The sequence below is a fragment of the Orycteropus afer genome, unplaced genomic scaffold, assembly GCF_000298275.1.
Source record: "Orycteropus afer afer isolate SDZICR_OR568_19922 unplaced genomic scaffold, OryAfe1.0 scaffold00136, whole genome shotgun sequence".
In the NCBI taxonomy this organism is placed as follows: domain Eukaryota; kingdom Metazoa; phylum Chordata; class Mammalia; order Tubulidentata; family Orycteropodidae; genus Orycteropus; species Orycteropus afer.
The window spans coordinates 4,288,860-4,315,121 of NW_006921723.1; the positions used below are offsets into that span (position 1 = coordinate 4,288,860).

Genomic DNA, 26,262 nt, shown 5'->3' on the forward strand with positions numbered 1-26,262 from the left:
CATACGTACTGGAGCCCAGAGGCCAACCCAGAAACGCCTAAAACGGCGCAGAGGGGGCACAAGGGTTCAGTGAGTGGTGGGGGCATCTTGGTCCAGCCAGAACCTTCTGGGCACAGCTTGGGAAGAGGGTGCTGGCTCCACTCAGACCTTGGCCAGGACGGAGTGCTCGTCAGCGTGCTCCTCTTGGATGGGAGTCCGGAAGCTGTTGCCCCCTGGGGAGGAGGACAGGGTAGGTGGGAGACAGGTAGGGATTTCCCCACTGCGGGAAAGTCTGGGCTGGGCCCAGGCAGGCACTCACCAGGGGGCTTTGGGGTGGCCAGTGGTGGCCTCCAGGCCTGACGGTGCAGAACCAAGATGAGGATGGCAGCCGTGATGCCCAGCAGGCCCAGGCCCAGGCTCAGTGTCAGGATGATGGCCAGTGCAGGGCCTGTGGGGGACAAGGCCGGCTGGGGTGGGGTCCATGGGGACAAGGAGACCCCATGCCCACCATTCCACTTGCTTGGGGTGAGGATAGGCTCCTTACCCCTGGGGAGGCCTGTTGGGGCTTTGGGAGGTGCCTGTGAGGGTCCAGGCTGGGCAATGGTGGGCCAGGCAGTGGTGGGCAGGGTCGAGGGGTGCTGGGTGCTCCAGGGTAGCGTGGTGGCCAGAGAGCTCCTGTCCTCGCAGACCGCGTCTGAGCTGTTGCTGGCCGGCTTCAGGGTGCGCTTCCCAGTGGAGGTACAGCTGCAAGGGGTGGAGGGGACTGATCAGAAGAGACATTACCCCTCACCCAAGTGGACCTACAGCCAGGACAGCAACGGAGCGGGGAGGTTACCCCCCTAGGTTGGAGGTCTGCACTAGGTCAGACTGTAATGGCAGGGGCTTCCACACTGCGTCTGACTGCAATGGGGCAAGGGGTCCATCCTGGGTCAGCCTCTGGGCAGCATCCACACAATTACCAGCCTCAGACCTCAGACCAAAGGCAGTCAATGATTCCTTGCCCAGGCCTTGGAACCACTTCACAGGCAGCCCTGGCTGACCTAACCCCTGGAACCTCTGCCCCACCTTGCAGGGGCCTCCTTAGGTCCCCAAATCCTTGTAGGGTCCTCCTCAGTGCCCCTCAGTTTCCCCCTCATGCTGCTCCTCACACTGGCCCACTCACACACCCATGGCTCCCCAGGGTCTGTGTACTCCCAAACCCCCTGCCCTTTGTCCTGCCTGCTTCCCTCTAGAATGCCAGCCCTGTGGGGACAGGGGTCCCAGCTGTGGATGGTCACCCACATGCTTACACACACTCACATATACACACTCACATACTTGTTCATGCACAGACAACCATGCTTTCAAACACACACACTCACAGGCACAGTCGTACTCACATAGACACACACAACTTCTCTCTCGGGCCCTAGGCCTGGTCACAAACTCCACTCTGGTCCATAGGGAGGGACTTGCACATCACCCAGGCCTCTGGCCCCCAGCTCCCAGCCTCCCTCTGCCCCAGCTCCCCAGGCCCCCAGTCCGCCAGGCCTCGTGCCTGCCACTTACTCAGTCCACGGCTTACAAGCCTGGTTGTTGCCCGGAGAGAAGTGTCCTGGGGGGCAGGGGGCACAGTCTGGAGGGGAGAGACACGACAGGATCAACCCCAGGCCCTACTTTGGCACTTAGGCCCATGGCCCACCCTTCACCCCTTCCAGGCATGAAGGGATCCCAGGTGTGGTGTAGAGCCAGACTGGCTGACACCCAGGCTGAGGCCCCACAGCTCACCAACTCCTAGCTTGTAGCCACCCTGGGGCTGGGTGCCTGGCCTGCAGAGGCAGACAGTGTCCCTTGTTGGTGTGCAGCTGTGCACTGTTTCACTCCCACTTCCTGGACAGGAAAAATCATTGGGTCAGGGGCCAGGAGGATGCATTAGGGCCAAGGAGGGGTCAGGTCAGGGTCTGGGTCCAGGGAAGGAGGTTTCAGAGTTTGTCTTCTAGTCAGGAGCATCCCTGAAGGCTGTGGGGTCTGCTAGTCTGCCTGCTGCAGGTACCTATGGCTCCTGGGGCCTCCCTCTCCTTTAAGGACCCTCCCAGACAGGCAGCTCAGACTCAAATGAGGCTCACGTGGCCAGCATATGCCCCACCCCTGACCTTCAGGTGGGACCCTCGGGGAACAGCTCACTGTGGTTTGGGGGTTTATTTCTGGGCTGTGTGGGGACTCCATACAGCCGCCACATGTGACAGTCAAAGGCAGTTGTGGTCTCCCAGGGTGTGGTGGGGGTGGAGGGGCAGTGGGGGAGGGGTGATGGCGAGTGGGGAGGGGGACCAGCAACAGTGGCACTCACTCTCATTGCACTGCGTGCATGGCCTGCAGGCCTCGTAGTTGACCACCTCATTGTAGAAGCCGGGTTTGCACAGCTTACACACTGTGTCCCGCATGTGGTCACAGCGACTCTCCATTCCATAACCTGTGGGGGGAAGCAGGGGTGGGTGGCATCAATGCAGACCCCTTCTGCCCACAGACCAGTCACCCTGGCCCAGCCCTGGCTGATCCATCCCCCAGTTCCAGGTGCTAGGGGAGACCCCATGCAAACCCCCAGCACCCTCACACCTCTGCCCCCATCTACCTTTGCTCCCAGGCCTCTCCTTCGCCCCCTTCCCAGGGCCCCCTCCTAGTGCCCCTCCCGTCCCTTTCCCAGTTCTCCCTCCTCCTTCCCATGCTGGCCCCTCTCAGCCCCAAAGCCCAGGCCCTCACCAGGCTGGCACTCATTACAGCACTTGCTGCCGCTGGGGTAGGTGGTCCCATTGCAGGTGAGTGTGGTCACAGGGCTGACTGCCAATGCCAGGAGCAGCAGGGCCACGCAGGGCACTGCCAGCTGCTCCCCCACGCACATCCTCGTCTCCTCAGAGTCTGGGGTTGTACTTGCAGGATGTGGCTATAAGCGCTGCGGGGGAGGGGCGGGATGGCGGGGGAGGAGCGGGAGGAAATGGAAGCCTGAGGGACCCCAGTCCGAACTAAGGTTTCTTTCTTGCCTGTGCCCCAGCCCCTCGACCCCCTACTCCTGGCAACCACCGACCTTAGGCTTGGCCCAGCCAGTCATCCACCAAGATCCCCCCCTCACCACAAAGATCATGGAGACACCACGAGGGCAGGGCCAGACCAGATTCTCGGGGGCCAGGACTTGCCTGTCCCTTCCCTCCGATGTGTATGGCCAGGCTACCCACAAAAGTCAGAGCCCCTGCCCAACACCCTCTCGTCACAGATCACTCCTTCCTGACACCGACTTTCCCTGCCTGGGGTGGGGATGGGGGGCTCAGGAGGCTGCCTCCGCCATACATTCATACCAATCCTCACCGTCTCAATCCAACGGCTGCGTGTTCCACTGTATAAACCCAGGTGGCGGGCTGGTCAGGAGAGTGGCTGGAGAAGAGCCCCTACTGTCTGGCCATCCCCAGGCACTGCAGGGTAGGCATGATGGTGACAGGCAGAGTGTGACAGACACGGTGGCAGGGCAGAGATGGCAGCAGGCCTAGGCTGTGGTGCCACCTGAGTGACCAGGGCAAGCTGAAACAACACAGAGGTCAGCAACAGAGATGAGGGTCAAGTGTGTGGCCAGTGTCTGCACAGCAGGGCTGTGTGTGTGTCACTGTGGCAGCATGGACCAACTCCCAGGCTCTGTCTGCAGCTGCTCTGATGGCCTGGCTACCCCTGCTGGCCCCAAACTCTGCCTCCAAACAGCCCAGGTTGTGGGATTGGCCTTCAGAACCCCGTTCCAGGCACCCCCATTCACCTGGTCCCTATACACTGGGCTTTGGACTCTCACCAAAGTGTGGTTGGAGGACCACACCATGAAGGGCCTTCCATGAAGTGTGGAGGGGCACTTCAACAAGGCCAAGGGCAGAGCGTGCACATCACCCACCAGTGTTCAGTGGAAGAAAGCAATACATGCCTGCATGCACAGCCATGTGTTCACATGTGCACAACTTGCCACATATACCACTTGAACATACACACACACATCATGCACACATGCAAAACCCCCATGTATGCACATGTACATGCACTACAGGTGCACATTCACATGCAGAGATGCCATGCTTATATGCACACTCACATACACATGTGCACACTCACACATGCACACAGATGCATGTACATGTGCATCTGGTTTTCTTCTATGCAACACCGTCTTGGGAGGCAGCTGGAGATGGCAGATGTCCCCTCTAACTTTTGTTGTGACTGTGTGACAGGATTATCGATCAAAAATTAAAAATAAAAGAAAGAACTTATGATGCATCTCTAAGTCACTGCCTGAGCTGAGTGTAGAGTCCTCCAGGAGGGCAGGGGCCAAAACCCACGGCGTGGAAGTGATTCCGACTCATCGTGACCCTGTAGGACAGAACAGAACTGCCCCATTGGGCTTCCCAGGCTGTAATCTTTATGAAAAGAGACTGCCACGTCTTTCTTAAAAAAAAAAAAAAAAAAAACCCACTGCCGTCAAGTCAATTCATCTCATAGTGACCTTTAGCCATGTCTTTCTCCCATCCACTGCCATAGAATCGATTCAGACTCATAGCAACCCTGTAGGACAGAGTAAAACTGCCCTATAGGTTTCCAAGGCTGTAAATTTTTACGGAAGCAAACTGCCTCATTTTTCTCCCTCAGAACAGCTGGTGGGTTTGAACTGCTGACCTTTTAGTTAGTAGCCAAACAGCTTAACCAATACACCACCAGAGGTCCCTGACGTTGTCTTGACGTCTTTCTCAGGAGAGTAAAAATGCCGAAGCCTCTCTGGGAAATCCCCCTCCCCCTGAAGGAAGTGAGCTCATACTCCTAAGTGGAAATTCCATACATCCCTCCCCACTTCAGTGTGGGAGGCGGTGGAGCGAGAGAGGCAGGCTCTCGATCCCCACCCCAGGACAGGCTCACCGTCCTCAAGCCTCCAAAGCAGCCCCTCAGTGCCTGGGGGGAGAGGGGCTCAGGGCCTCCCAGGCAGCTGTGGTGCTGTGTGTGTGCACATGGACACAGGTGAAAGTACATGCATGCGTATGCACATAAATTGATTTGTGTGCAGGAGTGGTTTGTGTGTGTACACACAAGCACTCCACTCCCAACCACACAACTTCCTGCATTTTCTGGAAGGCTCCACCTTGTTCTCCAGCCCCCTCCCACTGACAGTGAGAAAAATCTTACATTTGCCATTAAAAACAAACTCATTTCCTCTCAAGCAAACTCAGAACCCTGTGGGCAGGCCATGTTTCTGCTCCTGGGGTGCCCAGTCCCCTTCCCATGGCTCTGTACTGACAGACAGAGGCCTGTGGCCACCTCTGGGATCCAAGGACAAGCCTGCGCCCCCAGGTGCAACCCAACCTGCACTATCGGGGCTTCCAATTGGAAACAAAAGGGCCCTCCTTGCTGCCAGCAACTCAGGCTAAAAGTAGGGGTGACATTCAGATGCTAAGCAAAACGTTGAAGGTTCAAATCCCCCAGCTGCTCCATGGGAGAAAGATGAGGCAGTTTGCTTCTGTAAAGATTTTTGGCCTTGGAAACCCTATGGGGTTCTGTCCTATAAGGTTCCTATGAGTTGCAATTAACTCGAAAGCAGTGTTTTTTTGTTTTTTTGGGTTTTTTTTGTGGGGCAGGGACGGGTTTGCTGGGAGGGCATGGAGACCCAGCGTAAGGTGCCCTCCCTCGGCAGGTGAGTGTGGTCAAAGGATGCCCAACCACACCCCCAAGGTGCTTTGCACTCCCACTGGGACAAGATGGCACCTGGCCTATTTCCTTGAGGTTAGGGCCACGAGACTGGCATTTTCTATCCCTCCATATGGATGTGAGAGTGGGGGAGTGGGGGAATGGCAAGCCAGGACATGGGTCAGAGGGCTTCTGGGAATAGAAAGGACTCTGGGACTAAGAGTATGGATGAGCCAGGTGGACCCTGAAGCCCCACCCACCCAAGGTGGTACTCACTGCCAGGCCCATGCACACCACCATCCCCATGGCCCTGGCCATACCCTGCACCAGCCTCAGTACCCAGTCTCCCTGAGCCCCCTGCTTATCTATAGGAAACAGCCCCAGTATTCCCACTGAGCAGAGCCCTGTCACTGACACCCCTTGCCTAAAAAGCCAGTTTGTAGGGTCTGGGAGGCAAACTTGCAGGACAGGCTTGGATATCCCGGCCCAAGTACCAGCTGCCCCCACCCAGCGTGGCATCTTGGGGCTCTGGGTCGCGTGCATTCCTGCAGGGGAAAGGGACACTGATGCCCCTGGGCCACGGCCTTAGCCAGCTCACGGTCCTGCAGAGTCGCACCTCCCAACACTGCAGCTCAGGACCCTACAACAAGCACCATCTGGGCCTAACAATGAACGCCACTCAGCAGCTGCAGGGGTCCCGGCCACTCCGGGGGCCGTTTGCTCCACTGGAGCCATGAGCCACAATGCAAAAACCATCACTTTTTCAGAATGAAGCTGGGAGAAAAAATCAACTATATTTTAAAGTAAATTAATGATTCTTGTCACAATAAACAGTTCCATTTCCTAAGAGGTTGCATGGCCCAGGATGGAGAGTTCAACACGGTCCAGTCTGAGGCTGCACCCCACCCAGCCCCTCAGGAAACAGGAAGCAGCTGGTGGTCCCCCAGTGCTCCCCTCCCTTCTTAATCTTTGCTTCCAAGGAGATGCAGGAGCAGTGAGCACTGTGGAGCCCCCATTGGCAGGTACACCTCGGTGACGCCACACAGATGCCCCCAAGTGCTTCTCAGTGCAAGCAGAGACCTCTGCGATTCAAGGACTGGAGGAAGCGCGGGACAGCCTCTGCCCAGGACATGGCACAGGGCTCTCCAGGGTCAGCAATCTTTAATGATTGGTGTGCAGGCCTGACTCGGTCTGGTGGGAAGGGGGAGAAGGTTCCATAAGGCACCACCCACAGCCACAGCCAAGAGCATAGGGCAGGGTAGTGTCAGAACTGTCCGGACCTAGCCCAGGTGCGCAGGCCCCACATGTGGGCGTCAGAACTCCTCGTGCACACTGCGGGCATAGTCCACCAGCTTGCTGCCCGTGAAGAATTCGCTGTACTTGAGGATCTCCTCGGGTTCCAGGTGGTGGTTCTGGTTCTCATCAGCGATGGCGATCATCTGCTTGGCCTCATTGAGGGCGTTGTACTCGTTCATGGGGTCCATGTACTCCTGCAATGGGTGCCGTGTGCTGGGCAGTGAGGGGAGCCCACACTGTTCACCTGGTGCTGCCTCCACACTGCACCCACCACAGCCCAAAACCAATCCTGGAGTGAAGGCACTGCCCAGCCCAGCCCTGTGGCCCACTGCCACCATCAGGCATCCCTGCCCCACCAAAAGAACAGGGCCATTTGGCCCTCCAGCACTTGGCTCCTCCCCAGCAAGCCACCCTGCCTCTCTAATAGGCTGCTCCTCCTGTATCTGCAGGATGGAGACCCTCCTTCGAGAGCTGGGGGCTGCCTGAGTGCCCAGCCCTACACTGGGCCTCTTGGGGATCCGCCCAGGGCAGCACCCCAGGCAGCAGTGGGTTCCAAAAACACAGTCTATAAGGGATACCCACAACCATGATAGTGCTTCTGTCTTCCCAACCCCAAACATGGCCTTCCCAGGCAGCGTCCCCACCTCCAGCTCCTCTGGGGTCACAATCCCATCGTGGTTGGCATCTATCAGCTCCTCAAACTCTCGCTTCCTGTCTTTGACCCAGTTGTCATCAATGTCTTGGGCCTGCTGGTTCTCCACAGTGCCCACAGGCAGGGAGATGAACTCGGGCAGCGAGAGCTGCTTGTCACCATCCTGGTCTGTAGGGCAAGAGCATGTGAGCCCAGGGCACACAGGGGAGCCATGGGGTAGGTGGGGGGCTACAGGGCATGTGGGGGACAGCTAGACAGACTCTGCTCGTCACGTCATAGTGTAGCGTGAGCAAAGCTGCTTGGCCACCTTGGACCCCACACCTGCCTGGGGAGGAGGACCAGCACCATGCAGACGGCAAAGCCCCAACCGTGGAGGCCTGCAACAGGCCCCACCTAGCCTCCACCGACCCGGCCTCACCCAGGTCGCGCACAATCTCCTTGACCATGAACTGCAGCATGCCACGGCTGTGCTCTGGGTGGAGGAAGGACAGGAACTCGTCCTCAGTCAACAGCAGATCCGAGGGGGGGTTGTCCGCCTGGTACCAGCGATCCTTCAGGTTCTCCAGGACTTCCTGTGCTGAGAGGTGCCGACTGTGAGGACCTCAGCACACCACACCGGACGCTGCCAGGCTGGACACAGCAGCTGATGTGAGCAGGCCCTAAGGAGTTCGGAGTCTGGGCTTTCTTGGGCTCAGAGCCCTTCACCATCAGGGTAATTTTCCAGAGGGCTGTTCTCCCCAGACCCCAGTGGGAAGGGCTGCCACAGGTTTCCTGCTAAAACCAAAGAGCTCCTGTGCCTGTAATCATGCATCAGGCAGGGTGACTGCATGGGGTGATACAGAGTGACCCCAGTCCTGGGGTGAATACAGCCGGGATGAATGCTCATGGGATAACCATAGGCCTGGGGTTATTCATGGGGTGACCAAGCATGGGTAGATACACATGGGGTGAACACAAGCAGGGTGGAAACCGCAGGTGTGGTGACTACATGTAGGTCACCACACGCCCAGGGTAACCCTCTCCCTATATAGTCCCCATCTCTACCCAGGCACCCATCCAGGGCCCTGCTGACCACCATAGGTCACTCTTAGCCCCCACCTGGCTTTTTTTTCTTCATGTCACATTTTGTATCGGGAATGTCATCAGTCTCATGGGCTTCACTTTTAAGTGAACGTTATAGACAAGCGCCTTTTCAAAGTCAAATCGTTCAATGAGGCCCCCGATGGAGGATCACCCCTAAGGAAGCCCCTGTCCCTCATATCAGACCCCAGGCTGCCAGCCCCATCATCCAATCTCCAGGCCAGCCACTGCAGCTCACTACCCCCCTTCCCATGTACCTGCCCCTGGGTGCCCAAGCCCAACAGGGGGTGACTCCCTGTACCACCAGCCATGAGAGCCCCTCAATTGGGGTCAGGGTCACCCTGTCCATTCCCCTCTCCCCCACAACCCCTTGCCAGCCCCTGCCCAATGCCTACCATCCTGCTGGCTGTGGGCCTAGAGGCCCTTGACACTGTCCCCTCACTGCTGCCCAGGCCCCAATCCCCATCCCTCTACCCACGAAAGGTTGGGACCTCACTCCGGTCCCCCTTCCTGCATAAGGCTGTTCTTGGCAACAGGAGCATGCAGAACCGTGGCCATCGGGCCTGTGCTGCTCACTGGTCTGTCTTAGGCAGAAGCCTTCAGGGAGCAGGGGGTAGGGACCAAGGGAAGGGGGAGTCTCAAAGAGCAGAGAGGGGAGGTGGTTTACGCAGAGCCCCGGGGCTACACCCATGCTGTTTGTTTTTTGTTTATTCTTCTTGAGAAGCGGAGGTATGCAGTAGAGGCTGACTCAACTATTTACAGGAAAAAAAAGTGTCGGGGTTTTTTTTTTTGTTTTGTTCCTTTCACGTGCAAAGTGACTTCAGGGAGAAGATTGTTTTAAAGGAAAACCCAGTTTCTAGATTTGACTACAAGAATGGCTAAATAAACTTTCCACAGGTTCCTTCTGCACAAACATCAAGGAACCTCTGTGAACATCACAGCCCTCCCGCCGCCATGCAGAGAAGGATCGTCTCACCTCTCTCGTGGAGAGAGCCCATACCCCGTGGAGAGGTCTAGTGCAGGGCAGTGACAGACTGGGTGCACCAGCCCACACATGTTGGTCCCCGGAGGGACACCTCTGACACACTAAAGTCAGGGCCTGGACCCACAGCACTTCTGCTGGGTCCAAACACCTGGCGGATAGACCAAGTGCCCTGAGGGCAGCCATCAGGTGGGTCACCCATGAGCCACAGGTGTTGGAGGCAGCAGGACGTGGCACAAGGGGCCTTTCCAGGCCCTTATGAGGGCCCAGGTTTCTGGGCCTCTCCAGCCCTCTCCACCACCTATCCACTCTTTGGTCAGCACCTCTATTAGCTCTTTCTTCATGCAGCTGCTTCCAGCACCTTCTACCTCCTCTTCCCTAGAAGCTCAAGCTCAACGAAGCCCCTCCTCTACTGTCCACCAGACCACTGCCCACTAGAGCTCCCAGCACCCAAGGCCTTTGCAGGTTGCTACAACTGCTGGGGGACCACCCCCCTTGAGCCCTGGCCAGCCCTACCCTACCTCCAAATGCAGCCCAGCATCCAGCTGGGTCAGGGCACACGTCTATACCACGTGCTTCTCCATGGAGAGTGTCTGCATCACCAAATGATGATTTGTACCCAGGAGCCCCTATCACAGCAGCCCCTAACCACCTGTCTATCCTACCACACACTCAGTGGGCATATGTGACACCATGGACTTGCCATAGCCTTTCTGACACCCGATGAACACACATACGTGCCATGTACACACACGTATACACACAGGGGAACATCTTCAAGCCTGCCCTCCATAGCTGGAGATGCTGCCCGGGGGTACTGGCTGTGAGGCCCACACCCGAAGGAGCCCTGCAGAGCGCGGCCAGTGCATGGACTCACTCTCCTCATCCACCTTCAGGTCCTCGTTGTTCTTTATTCTCTCGGCAACCTCTCGCTCATCGTGGCCTTTGCTTGCCAGGAACTTCACCCGGTACTCGTCCCATGACACGTGGCCTACAGAGTGGTCACACCTGTTAGGAGGCTAAAGCTCAGCTTTTGAAAAGAGAGACCTAATTTTCTAAGACATCAGTTAAAAATCTTTGTGCCACAGGCAGCTGGGAGACCAGACATCTGTAAGCACCCAGCTCCAAGCTCCCCCTCAGACTGCAGTGCGAAGGGTGGAGCCCAGACCCTGAACCCACAGCTGCCACTTGCCAGCCAGGTGTCCGTAAGAAAGTTAGCCCCTCCTTCCCACTCAGCCCCACTCATCAAATGAGCGGTCACACTCAGTGCCTGCTATATGTCCCATGTGTTTGATCACTGTGTGTTGTAGCTCCCTGAGATGATCCCAATGCTCCTGGAGTTGGGCCTGGCAGCCAGAACACATCCTACTCCTGTGGAATTTGGCCCAACTCCCAGGGAGGTCCAGGGGCCAGCATGTCAGGGCCCTAGGGGAACAACAGCACATAGTCCTAGAGGAAACTGTGAACCTGGACCATGCATCTGACAGGAGTACAACTCCCTCCAGTGAGACGCTGACCTCACATGGCCATGAGACCCTGTCCTGCTAATATGCAGGAGCCCGAGGCAGGGTGTTGGGCTGGTTCACTGCATTCCTCCAGCCAAGAACTGCCTGGCCCCACAGTGTCATCAGTGGCATCTGCTGAGTAAACACCTGTCCCCAGAACTCCTCCCCCAGTACCGTCGCCATCAGGGTCCACGGCACGAAAATGCAGCTTGTTCTCGCGGACAGCCTCCTGGAAGTGTTCGGCCGTCTTCTCCATGATCCAGCGCTGCATCTCCTTGGCACTGATCCTGCGGTCGGCATTCACGTCCACCCTGTGGGAAGGGACAGGTGTGTCAGCCTTGGCCACCGGGTGCAGCAGGGGGCACAAAATGGGGGGACAGGGCAGGGACAAATGGACAGCACAGTCTGCAGGGCTGCTGGGTGCCAACCTTCCCCTCTGTCTCCAGACATGCAGCAGGTGAATGGGCCCTCGCTGTACACTGCAAAACTGGTAGTCACCCAGGTGCTACTTCCATGTTATGTTTCTGGTGCATTATCTTACTCAGTGTGAATAATCTGACCACACAAAATCCATCAGCAACATGTGAAGTTACAGAGTTTAGAGAAAAGATGCAGGGAACCAATATCATGTCCAGAGGACACAGCCCAGAGGCAGGCACTGGCTAGTTCAGGCTGGGAGGCCTGCAGGTCATGGCAGCATCCTCTTTGGGAGGAGAGGCCCCATCATCCACACTCCTAACCATCCACAGACCTCAGTCCTCATACTGAAAATGCCACCATGGAGCTCCCTGAACACACAGCAGCACCCTCAGCTAACTGCGGAGCACAGCACATGCCCCCAGAGAACCAAGCCCACCATCCTCCATGCCTCCCAGTGTACCGTGACAGCCAGGTGGACTCCTGGTCCAAGTAACACCGGACCCAGTGAGCCCCCATCAGCAGTACAGTCCCCATGACCCCAAGGGCAGAGTGTGATGGGCAGTGGCTCTCAGCCACCTCAGCAATACACATGGTGCACAGCAGAAACTGTTGCTGATGCCGTCAAGTCACTTGTGACTCACAGTGACCCTGTCTGTGTACAACAGAATGAAATCATGCCCAGTCCTACACCATTCTCACAGCTGTGGCCACGCTCGAGCCGACTGTCACAGCCACTGTGTCAAGCCATCTCATTGAGGGTCATTCAGGTGCTAACCAAAAGGTCAGTGGTTCAAACCCAGCAGTTGCTCCACAGGAGGAGGAGGAGACAGTCTGCTTCTGTAAAGATTTCCAGCCTTGGAAACTCTATGAGGCCACTCTACTTTGTCCTATAGGGTCACTGTAAGTTGGGACTGAAGCAATGCAGTGGGTTTGGGTTTTTTTTTTTTTTGGTTTTTACTTTACCAAGCATGATATCCTTCTCTGGGGAATGCTCCCTTCTGACAACATGACCAAAGTACAGGAGACAAAGTTCCAGCCATTATTGCTTCTAAGGAGGATTCTGGCTATACTTCCTCCAAGAGAGATTTGTTCATTCTTCTGAGAGTCCATGGTACCTTCAATATTCTTCACCAACACCACAACTCAAATGCATCAATTCTTCTGTGGTCTTATTTATTATCCACCTCTCACATGCCTATGAGGCAATTGAAAAGGGATGTTATGTGCACTTTAGTCTTCAAATGGACATCTTTGCTCTTTAACACTTTAACGAGGTCTTTTGCAGCAGACTGGCCTAATGCAGTATGTCGTTTGATTTCTTGATGGGTGCTTCCATGGGTGTTAATTGTGGATCCAAGTAAAATAAAATCCTTAGCAACTTCAATCTTTTCTCTGTTTACCATGATGTTGCTTATTGGTTGAATTGTGAAGATTTCTGTTTTCTTTATGTTGAGATGTAATCCATACTGAAAGCTGTAGTCTTTAATCTTCATCAGTAAGTGCCTCACATCTTCTTCATTTCGGTCTCCCAGCAGCCCCACCAAAAACTGACTCAGGGCTCATTTAGGTGAAGAAAAGCTAAAGACATGAACATGCCCATGCAGAAAACAAAGAACCCAGAGTGAGCCAGCAGCATGGACTTAGAGAACACCGCTGTAAACTATTAACAGACACAGATCAGCAGACATAGAAATAAGTGTGTGCATGTGTGAACACCCACTCAGAGGGTGCTAAAGGGACAAGGAGGCCCCATCTTCTGACCTCCTCTAACTACACAAGAGGAGGACAGAATCACCATCAGCAGCCCAAGGCCTGTTCCTATGAGGCCAGATATGCTGCCACTCCCCAGCCCTCTTACCAACCCTGACACCAACCATTTCTTCCATGGCACCCACCACCTCTCTGCTAGGTTTGGTAATTCACTGCAGTGGCCACACAAAACTCACAGATTATGGGGTTTATCAGGGAAGCAACAGGCTATAATTCAAGTTCGAGAATACGGTCAGTCTCTCTCAGCGGGCCGTCTCTCAGCGGACAGTCTCTCTCAGCAGTGCATGTCTCCTGTGTCTCTCTCAGCGGGCCGTCTCTCAGCGGACAGTCTCTCTCAGCAGTGCATGTCTCCTGTGTCTCTCTCAGCGGGCCGTCTCTCAGCGGACAGTCTCTCTCAGCAGTGCATGTCTCCTGTGTCTCTCTCAGCGGGCCGTCTCTCAGCGGACAGTCTCTCTCAGCAGTGCATGTCTCCTGTGTCTCTCTCAGCGGGCCGTCTCTCAGCGGACAGTCTCTCTCAGCAGTGCATGTCTCCTGTGTCTCTCTCCCTCTTCTCTCAGCAGCACTTCTCTCAGCAGCCTGTTTCTCTTGGCAGAGCGTCTTTCTCAGCCAGCAGTCAGAGAGACTTCTGCCTCTAGGAGGGCTCCTTTTGAGCCTGGCAGAGTAGCCAAAACCCACCAACCCCAACATCAGAATCCCATACAGATTGCTTTGTGTTGCTCCAGGTGGATGACTTCAAAAACAGCTACTCAGTTACTCACGGCAAAGTGGGAATTATAAATACTATGGCTAGAAAAGCCATATCATGTCATTTACTACACCACAGAAGGCCTAGAAGCAACAGCACCCCAGCCACGAAGTGCAGACCCCATGTGCCCAGATCTTGGTTTTCAACGCCCTCTCCAAACACATGCTCCTCGGAGGAATGGCTGGGGCTGCACAGGGGAAGTGCAAGATGAACCTGGAGCATCTGGTAGTGTAAGGTGAGGGAGTCTCAAGAGACAAAAGGAGGGAACCTGTCAAACGGACACAAAAGCCAACTCTGGAGCAACATGGTAATGATGTGGTGCTGGGTTATGAGCCAAAGTGTAAGTAGAGCCCATGATTCCAGAATGACACAAATCAGAGAGTACGTGCAAAAAGGGTGTGGGGTGGTATCTGACCTCCTCTTATTTCACACAGGAGAGAATCACTCAATAGCCTAAGACTGATACCTATGAAGCAGAGGTCAGACATGTCGCCATTCTCCAACCCCAATTCTAATACCAACCATCCCTCCACAGCACTCTACTTTTCTGCTGGGTTCAAGAATTTATTGCAACGGCTACAGAGAACTCACAGGCAACACTCAAAAATTATGGGGTTTATTAGGGAAATAACAAGTTACAATTCGGGTTCAGAAACAACTCAGGATATAGTCCTTCAATTAAGACAGCCTCTTCTCATCTGTGCCACAGGCATGTCTCTCTCTGGCCTCGGCCTCTGTCCTCCTCAGGTAAGTGCTGTTGTTGTTGTTGTTATGTGCTGTCTACTCAGACCTGATTCATAGCGACCCCTCCTTGGGTTTCTGAGGCAGTATCACTATGGAAGTAGATTGCCCAGTCTTCCTTCCGAGGAGTGGCTGGTGGGTTTGAACCGCCAGCCTTCTGGTTAGCAGTCAAGTGCCTTAGGCACTATGCTACCAGAGCTCCCCAGGTAAGTGTTATGCAGGTCTTTTAGCTCTGCCAATAGCTGCTCAGAGAGGCACACCACTCTGCCAGCAAGCCCAGCTTTCCTGCTCTGTGGGCTGGGAAGCCTGCTGCTGTGTCTCATGTTGGTCTCTTGGTTCTGCTGCCGCTGTTTCTCTGCTGCTGCTTCTCACCATTCCCACCAAGTGTCAGAGCTCACTCTCTTGTCTCCTGGATAGCGGAGATTCACTGCAGAGCTGTCGAACCCAAACGTGCTCCACCCTTAGCCCTACTTTCTTAGTGGTAGTGAGATCCCCTCTTTCCACCTCTGGGATATCTCTGTTTACACCTAGTGAGATGCCAAACTGACCAATCCGCATATTAGGGTTCCATACACCTTATTTGCATCCCCACAAGGGTATCATGCACTTTATTCACATTATTAACAGCCTATCCACTCCCCTTGGTAAGCCATAATAACCTCACATCTGGATAGTCCCATAGAAGGGACATACCAAGCAATTCACGGCACCACAGTAAATAAACAAATGGAGAAAACAAAAAAGTCCTCCTTACCATAGAACTCCTAACAGTGCTGATAATGCGCCTCTCCCCACAGGAGGCGGGGCTTAACTGCCAGGCTGGGCAGGACTCATTGACTCCTGCCAAAGACCAGGCAAAGGAGAAGGTGACATCATAGGGAGAACATGCCAGACACGCCCTTAACCAAATGGCAGAGGAGGCTACACCGGTGGGCATCCTGCACCCTGACACAACATGATGAGAGGGCACCTCCCCTCTATGGTCTTCCTCCCAAATACTCACGGCCCCAGTCTCACCGGGAGAAAACACACGATAGACCCGACTGAGGGCATTCCACAGAACCGAGACTAGCCCTCTCAAATGGTCAGGGCCATAAAACAAGGACTCTGAGAAACTGCTCGGCCAGCAGAACCTCAGAAGACCCAACACTGTACAGACGGGTCCCAGAGCAGGAGGAAGCATCAATGGAAAAGCCATGAATCTGAGTCTGGAGTGGAGCTGACCATGACACACACAGTTGAGCATCTCCATGGGACAAATGTACTAGAGCTAAGTAGGATGCTAATACTGGGGAATTCAGTCTGCACTGAACGCCAGGGTCATCACAGCCCACAGCCTGGAGTTGGGAGTCGTATACAGCCCCTATCACTAACTCCCCTTCAACTAACCTCACCTAGACCCGCCTCCCTGCCCCAGAGCTGCCTTCTTGACCCAGACTTGCCCCACTAACCCCGCCCCACCACTAACCCCATCTTCAACCCACTCCTACTAGTCCTACTCTACTAACCTCACCCCCATAAACCCCACCCCTTCCAGGTCAAGGGCAGGGTAATGAACCAAGTCTCCCACAAGGGCCCCTCTCTGCACTCCAGGCCCTGTGCTCCTCCCATGGCTCCCAGCCCAGAATCAGGCATATCGTCAGCCAGCAGTAAGGCTGGTGGGAGGCAACGGTCAGAATGGCTAGATCTGGCTTCCAGTCTCACCCACACCCCACTGTTGCTCCCCAGGTACAGGGTGAGACTGCACACCTGCAAGTTCAGAGGCAACAGCCAGGCAGTGAAATTCAAGGAGGCCTCCCCAGAGAAACCCATCTCCCCACCCACCCCATCCAATGTAGGACCAAGGACATTTCCCCCAAGGAACCCCAACACCCTTGGAGCAAAGTCCCTTCCTCGTGGCTTCCATCTGTCCCCTGACCTCTGACCTCCAGGAAGCCTCGTCTGGGGCCTGTTTGTGCTGTTAAGGAGCCTGGTGGGTGGCTGCACCAAGTAAGCGCCTGTGGAAGCTTCATAGCAGGCAGGGTGCAAGGCAGCTCCATTCTGGAGCCAAGAGCTGGCGCTCCAGGCCAAGGAGAGGCAGCCCTGCCCTCTAGTGGCCACTCCTGGTTTTTTTCTTCCATGAGTTTTAAAACCAGTGGCAGTAAAACCCCACTCCTCACCATTGTTGCTGTTGGCTGTAGAGTCGGCTCTAACTCATAGCGACACTGTGTACAACAGAACAAAACACTGCCCGGTCTTGTGCCAGCCTCACAATCCTTGCTACATCTGAGCCCATCATTGCAGCCACTGTGTCAATCCACCTCATTGAGGGTGTTCCCCTTTTTCTCTGACCCTCCACTTCACCAAGCATAATATCCTTCTCCAGGGACTGGTCCCTTCTGACAACATGACCGAAGTAGGTGAGATGAAGTCTGGCCATTCTTGCCTTCACGGAGCATTCCAGCTGCACTTCCTCCAGGACAGGTTTGTTAGTTCTTCTGGCAGTCCATGGTACTTGCAGTATTCTTTGCCAACACCACAACTCAAAAGCATCAACTCTTCTTCAGTCCTCCTTATTCATTGTCTTTCACATGCATATTGAAAATACCATTGCTTGGGTTAGGTATACCTTAGTCTTCAAAGAGACATCTTTACTCTTCAGCACTTTAAAGAGGTCTTTTGTAGCAGATCTGCCCGATGCAATACGTCGTCTGATGTCTTGACTGCTGCTTCCATTGGTGTTGATTGTAGAACCAAGTAATATGAAATCTTTGACAACTTCAATCTTTTCTCCATTTATCATGATGTTGCTTATTGGTCCAGCTGTGAAGATTTTTGTTTTATGTTGAGGTGTAATCCATACTGCAGACTGTAGTCTTTAATCTCCATCAGTAAGTACTTCAAGTCATCTCCACTTTCACAAAGCAAGGTTGTGTCATCTGCATACTGCAGGTTGTCAATCAGTCTTCCTCCAATCCTGATGCTACATTCTTCTTCATATAGTCCAGCTTCTCAGACTATTTGCTCAGCATACAGATTGAGTAAGTACGGTGATAGGACACAACGCTGACACACTCCCTTCCCAATTTTAAACCATGCAGTGTCCCCTCATCCTGTTCGAACGACAGCTTCCTGGTCTATGTACAGGTAGGTTCCTCGTGACCACGATAAGTGTTCCAGAATTCTCATTCTTCTCAATGTTATCCATAATTTGTTATGATCTACAAAGTCAGATGCTTTTGCATAGTCAATAAAACACAAGTAAACATCTTTCTGGTATTCTTTGCTTTCAGCCAATCCATCTGACATCAGCAATGATATCACTCGTTCCACATCCTCTTCTGAACCCTGGAAGTTCCCTGTCAATATATTGTTGCAACTATTTCTGAATTATCTTCAACAAGATTTTACTTGCATGTGTTATTAATGATACTTTTTGATAATTTCCACATTCTGGGGGATCACCTTTCTCTGGAATAAGTACAAATATAGATCTTTTCCAGTCAGTTGGCCAGGTAGCTGTCTTCCAAATTTCTTGGCAGGGATGAGTAAGTGTCTCCAGTGCAGCGTCAGTTTGTCAAAACATCTCAATTGGTATTCTGTCAATTCCTGGAGTCTTGTTTTTTTTGCAAATTCCTTCAGTGCAGCTTTGACTTCTTCCTTCAACACCACTGGTTCTTGATCAAATGCTACCTCGTGAAATAGACAAACATCAACCAGTTCTTTTTGGTACAGGGGCTCTGTGTATTCCTTCCACTTTCTTTCGATGCTTCCTGTATCATTCAATATTTTGCCCATAGAATCCTTCAATATTGCAACTCAAGGTTTGAACTTTTTCTTCAGTTCTTTCAGCTTGAAATACTGAGCATGTTCCTCCCTTTTGGTTTCTAACTCTAGGTCTTTGCACATTTCATCATAATAACTGACTTTGTCTTCTCGACCTGCTCTATGAAATCTTCTGTTCAGCTTTTTTATCTTGTCATTTCTTCAATTTTGCTTTAGCTACTCTCCGTTCAAGGCAAGTTTCAGAGTCTCTTCTGACATCCATTTTGGTCTTTCCTTCCTTTCTTGCCTTTTAATGACCTTTTGCTTTCTTCACGGATGATGTTCTTGAGTCATCCCATAGTTCATCTCGTTTTCAGTCACTGGCATTCAATGCATTAAATCTATTCTTCAGATGGTGTCTAAATTCAAGTGGGATATAATCAAGGTCATATTTTGGCTTTCATGGACTTGTTTTAATTGTCTTCAGCTTCCACTTGAACTTGCATATGAGCAATTGATGGTCTGTTTCACAGTCAGCTCCTAGCTTTGTTTTGGCTGAAGATATTGAGCTTCTCCATCACCTCTTTCCACAGATGCAGTCTATCTAATTCCTGTGTATTCCATCTGAGGAGGTCCATGTGTATAGCTACCATTAATGTTGTTGAAAAAAGGTATTTGCAATGAGTAAGTCACTGGTCTTGCAAAATTCTATCATGGAATTTCCGGCATCATTTCCATCACCAAGGCCATATTTTCCAACTACCAGTGATTCTTCTTGTTTCCAACTTTTGGATTCCAATCACCAGTAATAATCAATATATCTTGATTTCATGTTTGGTAAAAATCTTCAATTTCTCGTCTTTGGCTTTGGTAGTTGATGCATAAATTTGAGTAACAGTATCATTATCTGTTGTTGTTTTTAGAATACAACAACAACAACATCATTAGCTGGTCTTCCTTGTAGGCATATGAATGCTATCCTATCACTGACAGCACCGTACTTCAGGATAGATCTTGAAACACATTCTTTGTGACAATGAATGCCATACCATTCCTCTTTGTCACTCACAGCATAATAGATCATGTGGCTGTCTGACTCAAAATGGCCAACATCTATCCATTTCAGCTCACTAAAGCCTAGGACATGGATCTTTATGCATTCGATTTTTGACAAACTCTAATTTTCCTGAATTCATACTTTGTACATTCCATATTCTGATTATTAATGGAAGTTTTGGTTACCTAGTACCATTCTAACAGAAGATACCACAAACAGGATGGCTTCGACAAACGAGTTTATTCTCCTATAATTATAACCTATAATTTTAGAGGTTAGAAGTTCTAGGTGCCAGGGCCCTAGGGGCTGGGTGAAACCCCCTCAACCTTGGGCTTTAGCTCTGCATCTCGCTCCTGGCCCACTGAAGCTAGATGCATCTCTTCACTCAAGCAGCTAATCGCTGCTGAGGCTGACAAATCCAAGGTTAACAAGTGAAAAGGCACAGTCCGGATATTACCGAACCACAGGGCAGGCCACCAATATAAGTCCATTAAAAGTCCCAAGATCAGCAGAGCATAGCAGGCTGCTGAATGAAGACTTGGCTACATGGAGGGTTCAAGTGTGCCCAAAAGCTAGAGACCTTCTTCAAAGCTGCTGCTTATATACTGAAAGCAAACCACATCTCTAAAGCAGCTACTCAGATGCTCCAGTAGATTCTACCACAGAACTGACTGTCAACCTCACCACAGGGAATAACTACATCCAGCTGCCTAGCCAATCAATCAGGTCCACCAAGTTGACAACAACTTTAACCACCACAATGGGTATTTGCAGCTGTTTCTTCCCATTTTGAGTCATGTCACATCAGCAAATGGAGGTCCTGAAAGTTTCCTGAGTCCACTGCCATTAGGACTCAGGAAACTCAAACGACTTTACATGGCAACATATGCATGATGTATCAGTGCACCTCATCTTTGGCCAGCTCTCCTACACCCCTCCCAGGTACCCTTCCCTTTCCCTGTCCTCACCTGTCTCCCCAACATGCCCTCCCCTGGCCCCTGGCTTTCCTTACCTTGCTATATCCTGCCTCTCCTGGCTCCCTCACACCACCTCATAGCCTCCACCTCCTGTACCCTGGCCCCACCCAGCTCCCTGACACCCTCTCTCCTGGGACCCCTCCTATACCCTCTCCCCTCCCCAGCAGCAGCTCCTTTCCTGGCTCCTCTTCTCCTGACCTCTGAACCTGGCTGGGTGAGGGCTCCATCTTTTCCTGTCCACTCTCTGTGATCATCCATCCAGCCCCAGACTCCACCCTTCACACTGTGAAGATGTCCACACCTGCCTGCAGCCTGGTGGGCCCTGAACTAAGAACTCGGCAGCCACACCAGGCTGCAGTGCCCCCTGAACCATCCGCCACCCTCCTGGCTGCTCAGGTCAAACCTAGACATTCATACACAATCCCCTCAATCCATCAGCAAAGTCTGCCGCCCCATTTCAGAGCAAGCCCGGGACCCAACTGTGTCTATTCCATGGCCCGGGGTCACTGCCACAGCCAGGCTTTCTAACTCCACACCCTTTGTTCTCTATATGCAGTCCGAGGAGCCATGCTGGAGCACAAGTCAGACAACTTCACCTTCTCGAATCTGCAATGGCAAAGCTCACAAGAGCAAAAGACACATGCAGGGCAGCTAGGAGCCAGGCTCGTGATATCACCACGCCCACCCTCAGAGGGAGACAATAAGGTGCAGAGTGTAGGGTGGGGTGGGGCTAGGACTGGAGGAAGGGCTCCCAAAGCTTTTTCCAGCTACACGGCCCTGCACCAAACCCCACCTCCATCTCACTCCCCTCATCCCCAATGGTCTCTCTGTCCTAGCCCCACCCCAAACTCCCACAACACCCCCACCCCCAATGGCCCAGACCCTACCCCCAATGGCCTTGGCCCCTACTGGCCACAAGACCTATGTGTGTGTAGAACCAGCCAGCCAGGACCAGCAGCAGCGATGGTCACTTCAACACCAGCAGGCCAACATCAATCAAAGGTATCAGCTGAAAGAACCCTACAGGGGAAAGAGACAATGCCTCACCTACACAGCCTCAACTCCATACCAGAAACCTAAATGTGAGCACAGCACCACAGAAGAGCTACAGGGAAAATGAGGAGTGGATTTAAAACCTAGAATGAGAAGTCTGAGAAGGACACAGGTCAAAAGAGAGAAAGGTAAAACACTAAATGCTCTCATTTCATAATAAAAATTTTCTGGAAAGCAAGAATGTACCACAAACCAAGTTAAATCACAGACAGTTTCCAACAAAGAGACGAAGGAGCCAGTGGCCATCACCTCAGAGCTGACAGCATCTGGAGTGCCAACCCGGCTGGGGCTCCAGGCAGCGATGTGGCTGCAACAATGACCACGCAGCCTCCTTTCTAGGAATCTACCAGAAACACTCAGAGTGAACAAAATCAACCACACAAAAATACTAGAAACCACCTAAGCTGAACAGCTGCTCCTCTCACAATGAGCAGCTATACAAATAAAAAAATGAAAAAGTATAAGAAGATTAAAATATGAGACAAGGAATTTTCTACTTACTTTTGGTACTGAAAACTGACAGGAAAAAGGATGTGTAGCTCATACACCTTTCACAAACACTGTGAGTGACAGCAGATGCTTGTACACAAAGAAGGACTGAGGCCAGGCTCATCCCAGCTGACTATGGGTGTCTGGGGGCCTCCTGCACAACGGATGTTCACACTTGTTTTTAACAGGGGAGATTAACACTCCCTGCAGCTCCCTGTCCAGGGCTGAGCAGTTGTGTCTTGTGTCTATAGCCACAGAGCTACGGCAGCCTCAGGCAGGTGGTGCTCACAGGGTGGTGGGGAGGAGCTCGGTGCACTGAAGCTCAGGATGCCTCTGGCCCAGCCAACTCCCTGCCTGGCCCCAGCACACAGCCACGTGTACTCTCACACATCAAACACCATGTAAATGAACCAACTAGATTCTGACCAAATCCATAAGTTGAGCCTTTAGCTCCCATTATAATCTCGGAAATGCCAAAGGCATCCCACAGGAGAGCCTGTGTCCTCATCCTGGAGTGCCCTTCTCCCAAGAGCCCAGAGCATGCACTGTCCCTCTCCTAGGGCCAGTCCTCAGGCCTTCCTGACCCCTGCACGGGGTGAAAGGACCCCTTATCTATCCCCAACCTGACTCTGTCAGGCCTCTGCCCCCGTGTGCTGGCTAGGATGAAGAGCCCGAGTGAGTGTTGCTGGGGGTGCCCAGGCTCCCTGCGGAGAGAGGAAGGAGGCTGGAGGGTGGGGCAGGCCTCCTGCCCCAGGCTCCACACCCAGGCTCCACATGCAGGCTCTGCAGGAGCCAGGGACAAGAGAAAAATCTGGAGCTGACCCTGAATGGGAGTGGGCTTGGCCCCCACAGCTATCAATTCTTTTGGGCCCCCACAGCCATCCCACCCCCTTTGCCCTACAGCACCCCACACTCCCTCACACCCCTACTTGGAGAAGATGACCATCAGCTTCCTCCGGCTCCTTCGAGGCTCCGAGTCCTCATCAAACTCATCACGGGCCTTGCCCAGGAAGACCTCCTGGTGGAATTCCTTGTTGAGATGCCCATCCATCTCCATCTTGACCCCATTCAGGTGGTCTGGGGGCAGGATCTCATTCTCCTCCTTGTTGGTCACTCTCTCCCGGACAGCTGAGTGGTTGGCGGGTCGTGTGGACACTTCCGCCAGGAGGAGCATGCCCAGGAGCCAGAGGCAGCGCAGGGCTCCGCTGCAGGGGGAGGCCAGCCGGGACGTCATTGCCAGGCAGGACATCACTGTCAGCTGGGACAGCACCAGGACAGCCTGCAGACGTGGGCAGACTCTGCAGAGGAGAAAGGGCACAGGAGAAGGATTACAAGGATCAGAACCAATGTATTCTGAGCATGTCACCTCCCAGGCCACAGGACTCGGCTCCCTTCAGCAGCTGCAGGTATGAGACCCAGGGAGAGTGGGTCAACTTCACAAAGAGGCTATGGGGGGGTCCACCGCCCAGTAGGACTACAGCAAATGCCCCACTGAAGAAGTCACAGTTCAGTGGTAAGTCTGACATCAAACATGGCATGTCTCTCCTACTTAGGTAACAATGTCACCATCAAAAGGCATTCTGAACAGAAGGGCCTAGCTATCCCCTTCAGACCCTGCCCAGCCCTAAGGCAAGGATAGCCAGCGCCTCCGTGGGCTAGTTTGTCTTCCCAAGGCTGGCACTTTGAGGGCAGGTAAAAGCCACGTCCCCATGTGCTATGTGACCTAGGCACTTGGCCTCCCACTACAGGGTGAGGCTCTGTGAGGACCCTCATGCCCCTGTAGCGCTCTGCACCTGTGCCAGTGGCCCTGCACCCACACACCATGTTCATGCAAGGGCACAAGGGTCTCAGAAGACAGCCAGATCTCACCGCACGTGCTTCATGCCCTTCCCCACAAGCGCCTTCCACCTGGGCTCAGCCTCCTACAGCGATTCTGCCCTCCCCTCCAGCTGCCTCCTCAGTTCTCCATTAGCTGCTCAAGGGAAGTCTCACATTAATGCATCCCAAAGAGTGCACTGCCTGTCCCCCCTGGCCAATGCCTACAGGCCTTCTTGTCCCTGAGGGAAGGGCCCACTCATTCAGCCAGTCCAGTTCAGCTGCATGGCCAGCACATGCAGCCCCAGTGCAGCCAGCCGGCGGCAGAGTGGCAGAGGGCCCCCACTGGGGGTCACTAGTCTTCACTGCACGCAAACGCCACCACCTGCTTCCCTAATGAGTCTCTTCTCCCCTGCCTGCTCCGGACTGGCTGCATCCTATTGACCTTGACCCCTCTGTGCATTAGTCTCCTTCTTGACCCAAACACCCTCTCTCTCAGTGGGTCCATCTCGCATGTGTGATGGGTGATTCTCCAAAGGCAGCCTGTGCCCCTTCTCCCGGGGCCTGGGAGCTGCTTCTTGTCTGAAGGTGGAGACCTGCCTCCCCCGATATACCCCATCATGGCTCCTCTGTGCTGTCTGGGCTGGAACCACTCCCTGAGTATATCCTGTGACTTGCCAAGAATGTCGTAACCTGTCATCCCTTTTAGTTAGCAGCCAAGCACTTTAACCACTGTTCCACCACGGCTCTTCAGTTCCTACTAAGTAGCTAACAAACCTTTGAGTACTTTCTAGGAAATGATAACAAAATGAACAACTGTTGGAAATACCAGGCCAGGATTTCTAGCTTAAGCAGAGGTAATAACGCCTTGGCCACCCCTGGGTTTTGGTTCCAGTGAAACAAAGTATCTCTGTGGTTAAAAACTCAAATGCCATTACCAGTGGTAATGCTAATGTGTCAGTAACAACTTCTACTGACACACATACTGGTTAAGGGCTTTATGTACATAATTTCCAATTTTCACCAAAAACTACACCCATTGCCCTGGAGTCAATTCTGACTATAGGACTGACTAGAACTACCCCACACGGTTCCAAGGCTGTAAATCTTTACATTAGTAGAGCATCTCAGCTTTCTCCCACAGAGCAGGTGGTAGGCTCAAACCACCAATCTCTTTGTTAGCAGCCAAATGCTTTCACCACTGTGTCACCAGAACTCCATAATCTTTACCAGATCCTACTAATTTCGATTCACCATCCACATTTTATCAAGGAAGACACTGAAGCAGTTGTCCAAGGTCACCCCACTGGTAAATGCCAGAGTCCACCAACTGCTTTAGCTTTAGCAATCAGTCCGCCTTGACCTAAGTTTCACTGTGGCGTTGGTAGTTTTTGACAGGTGGGTGGGAAAGGAGCACAGAACCTGGGCACAAGGGCTGAGAGGCTGGGCTGGCGCTACGGAGTTCCTCTGCAGAGCGGCCATGAAGACCGGAGAAAATTATCCCAGGGCCGAGCGTCGCTCCTGGGCTGTGGTGGCTGCGACAACTGTCACTCGTCAAGCCCCTCCAGTTCTGGACTCAGCCAGCTCTGAGGACGTTCAAAGTCGGGTCGTCCGCCCTTCCCGACGCCCAGACCGAAAGCAGACCTGGCGACCACCGTCCGGAGCCCGGGACGGAGAGGGTACGGGGCCTGAATGACGTCCTCAGGGAGAGCAGGTGACAGTCATTTCCATGCTGGAAGGCACCCAGCAGACATCAACGCAAGGGCTAAAGACCACGACTTATCGCCCCACCTCGGCCGCCCAGAAAGGGCGGACGGACCAAAACGGACGATGACCCCCAGCACAGGGCAAGCGGCGGTAGCGGCCGCCTCGGCCTCCGATTCCCACGCTTTGCCATTCGGCGGACGAGAAAGCTATTCTCAGAGACGTTTGGCTCAAGGTCTGCCAGGACCGCCCGGGGCCCCTCACTCACCGGCCTCACTCTCCTTGACCAGGAACGGAAAAGCAGAGACGCGAGCGCCTGTGACGCCTCCAACCGTACTCAACTCAGGCCGCTGCCATCTTTCTTCCGGGAAGAGGCGGGCAACCGGCCGTGGGGCTGCACTGGGTCACTGCGGAGGTTCGGGCGCCACCATCTTCCCTCCGGGCGGAAGTAGTCGGGCAACCGCTCCCTAGTCGACCAATGAGAGGGAAGCGCAGGCCCACGTGGTGTCCGGGCCGGCCTCCGCCGCTGCCGCTGCTAGCTCGCCGGCCTTCTAGCGCCCTGCGTGTGATACTCGGTGCT

The 26,262-nt window shown here is 53.5% G+C and overlaps 2 protein-coding genes across 2 annotated transcripts; both read right to left on the reverse strand.

The window, feature by feature from the left end:
* Positions 1-141: 141 nt before the first annotated feature.
* On the reverse strand, positions 142-2,854 carry TNFRSF4 (TNF receptor superfamily member 4). The gene is made up of 7 exons (XM_042781596.1): positions 2,716-2,854; positions 2,306-2,428; positions 1,747-1,848; positions 1,528-1,594; positions 524-723; positions 299-427; positions 142-212 (listed from the first exon to the last, which is right to left on the reverse strand). The coding sequence occupies exons 1-7, from the start codon at positions 2,852-2,854 to the stop codon at positions 142-144; spliced, it is 831 nt and encodes a 276-aa protein (XP_042637530.1).
* A 4,111-nt stretch (positions 2,855-6,965) lies between these two features.
* SDF4 (stromal cell derived factor 4) lies at positions 6,966-23,412 on the reverse strand. Its single transcript, XM_007945502.2, has 6 exons — positions 23,093-23,412; positions 11,342-11,478; positions 10,540-10,653; positions 8,019-8,177; positions 7,593-7,768; positions 6,966-7,142 (listed from the first exon to the last, which is right to left on the reverse strand). Exons 1-6 carry the CDS (start codon positions 23,410-23,412, stop codon positions 6,966-6,968), a joined length of 1,083 nt encoding a protein of 360 aa, XP_007943693.2.
* Between the last annotated feature and the right edge of the window lie 2,850 nt (positions 23,413-26,262).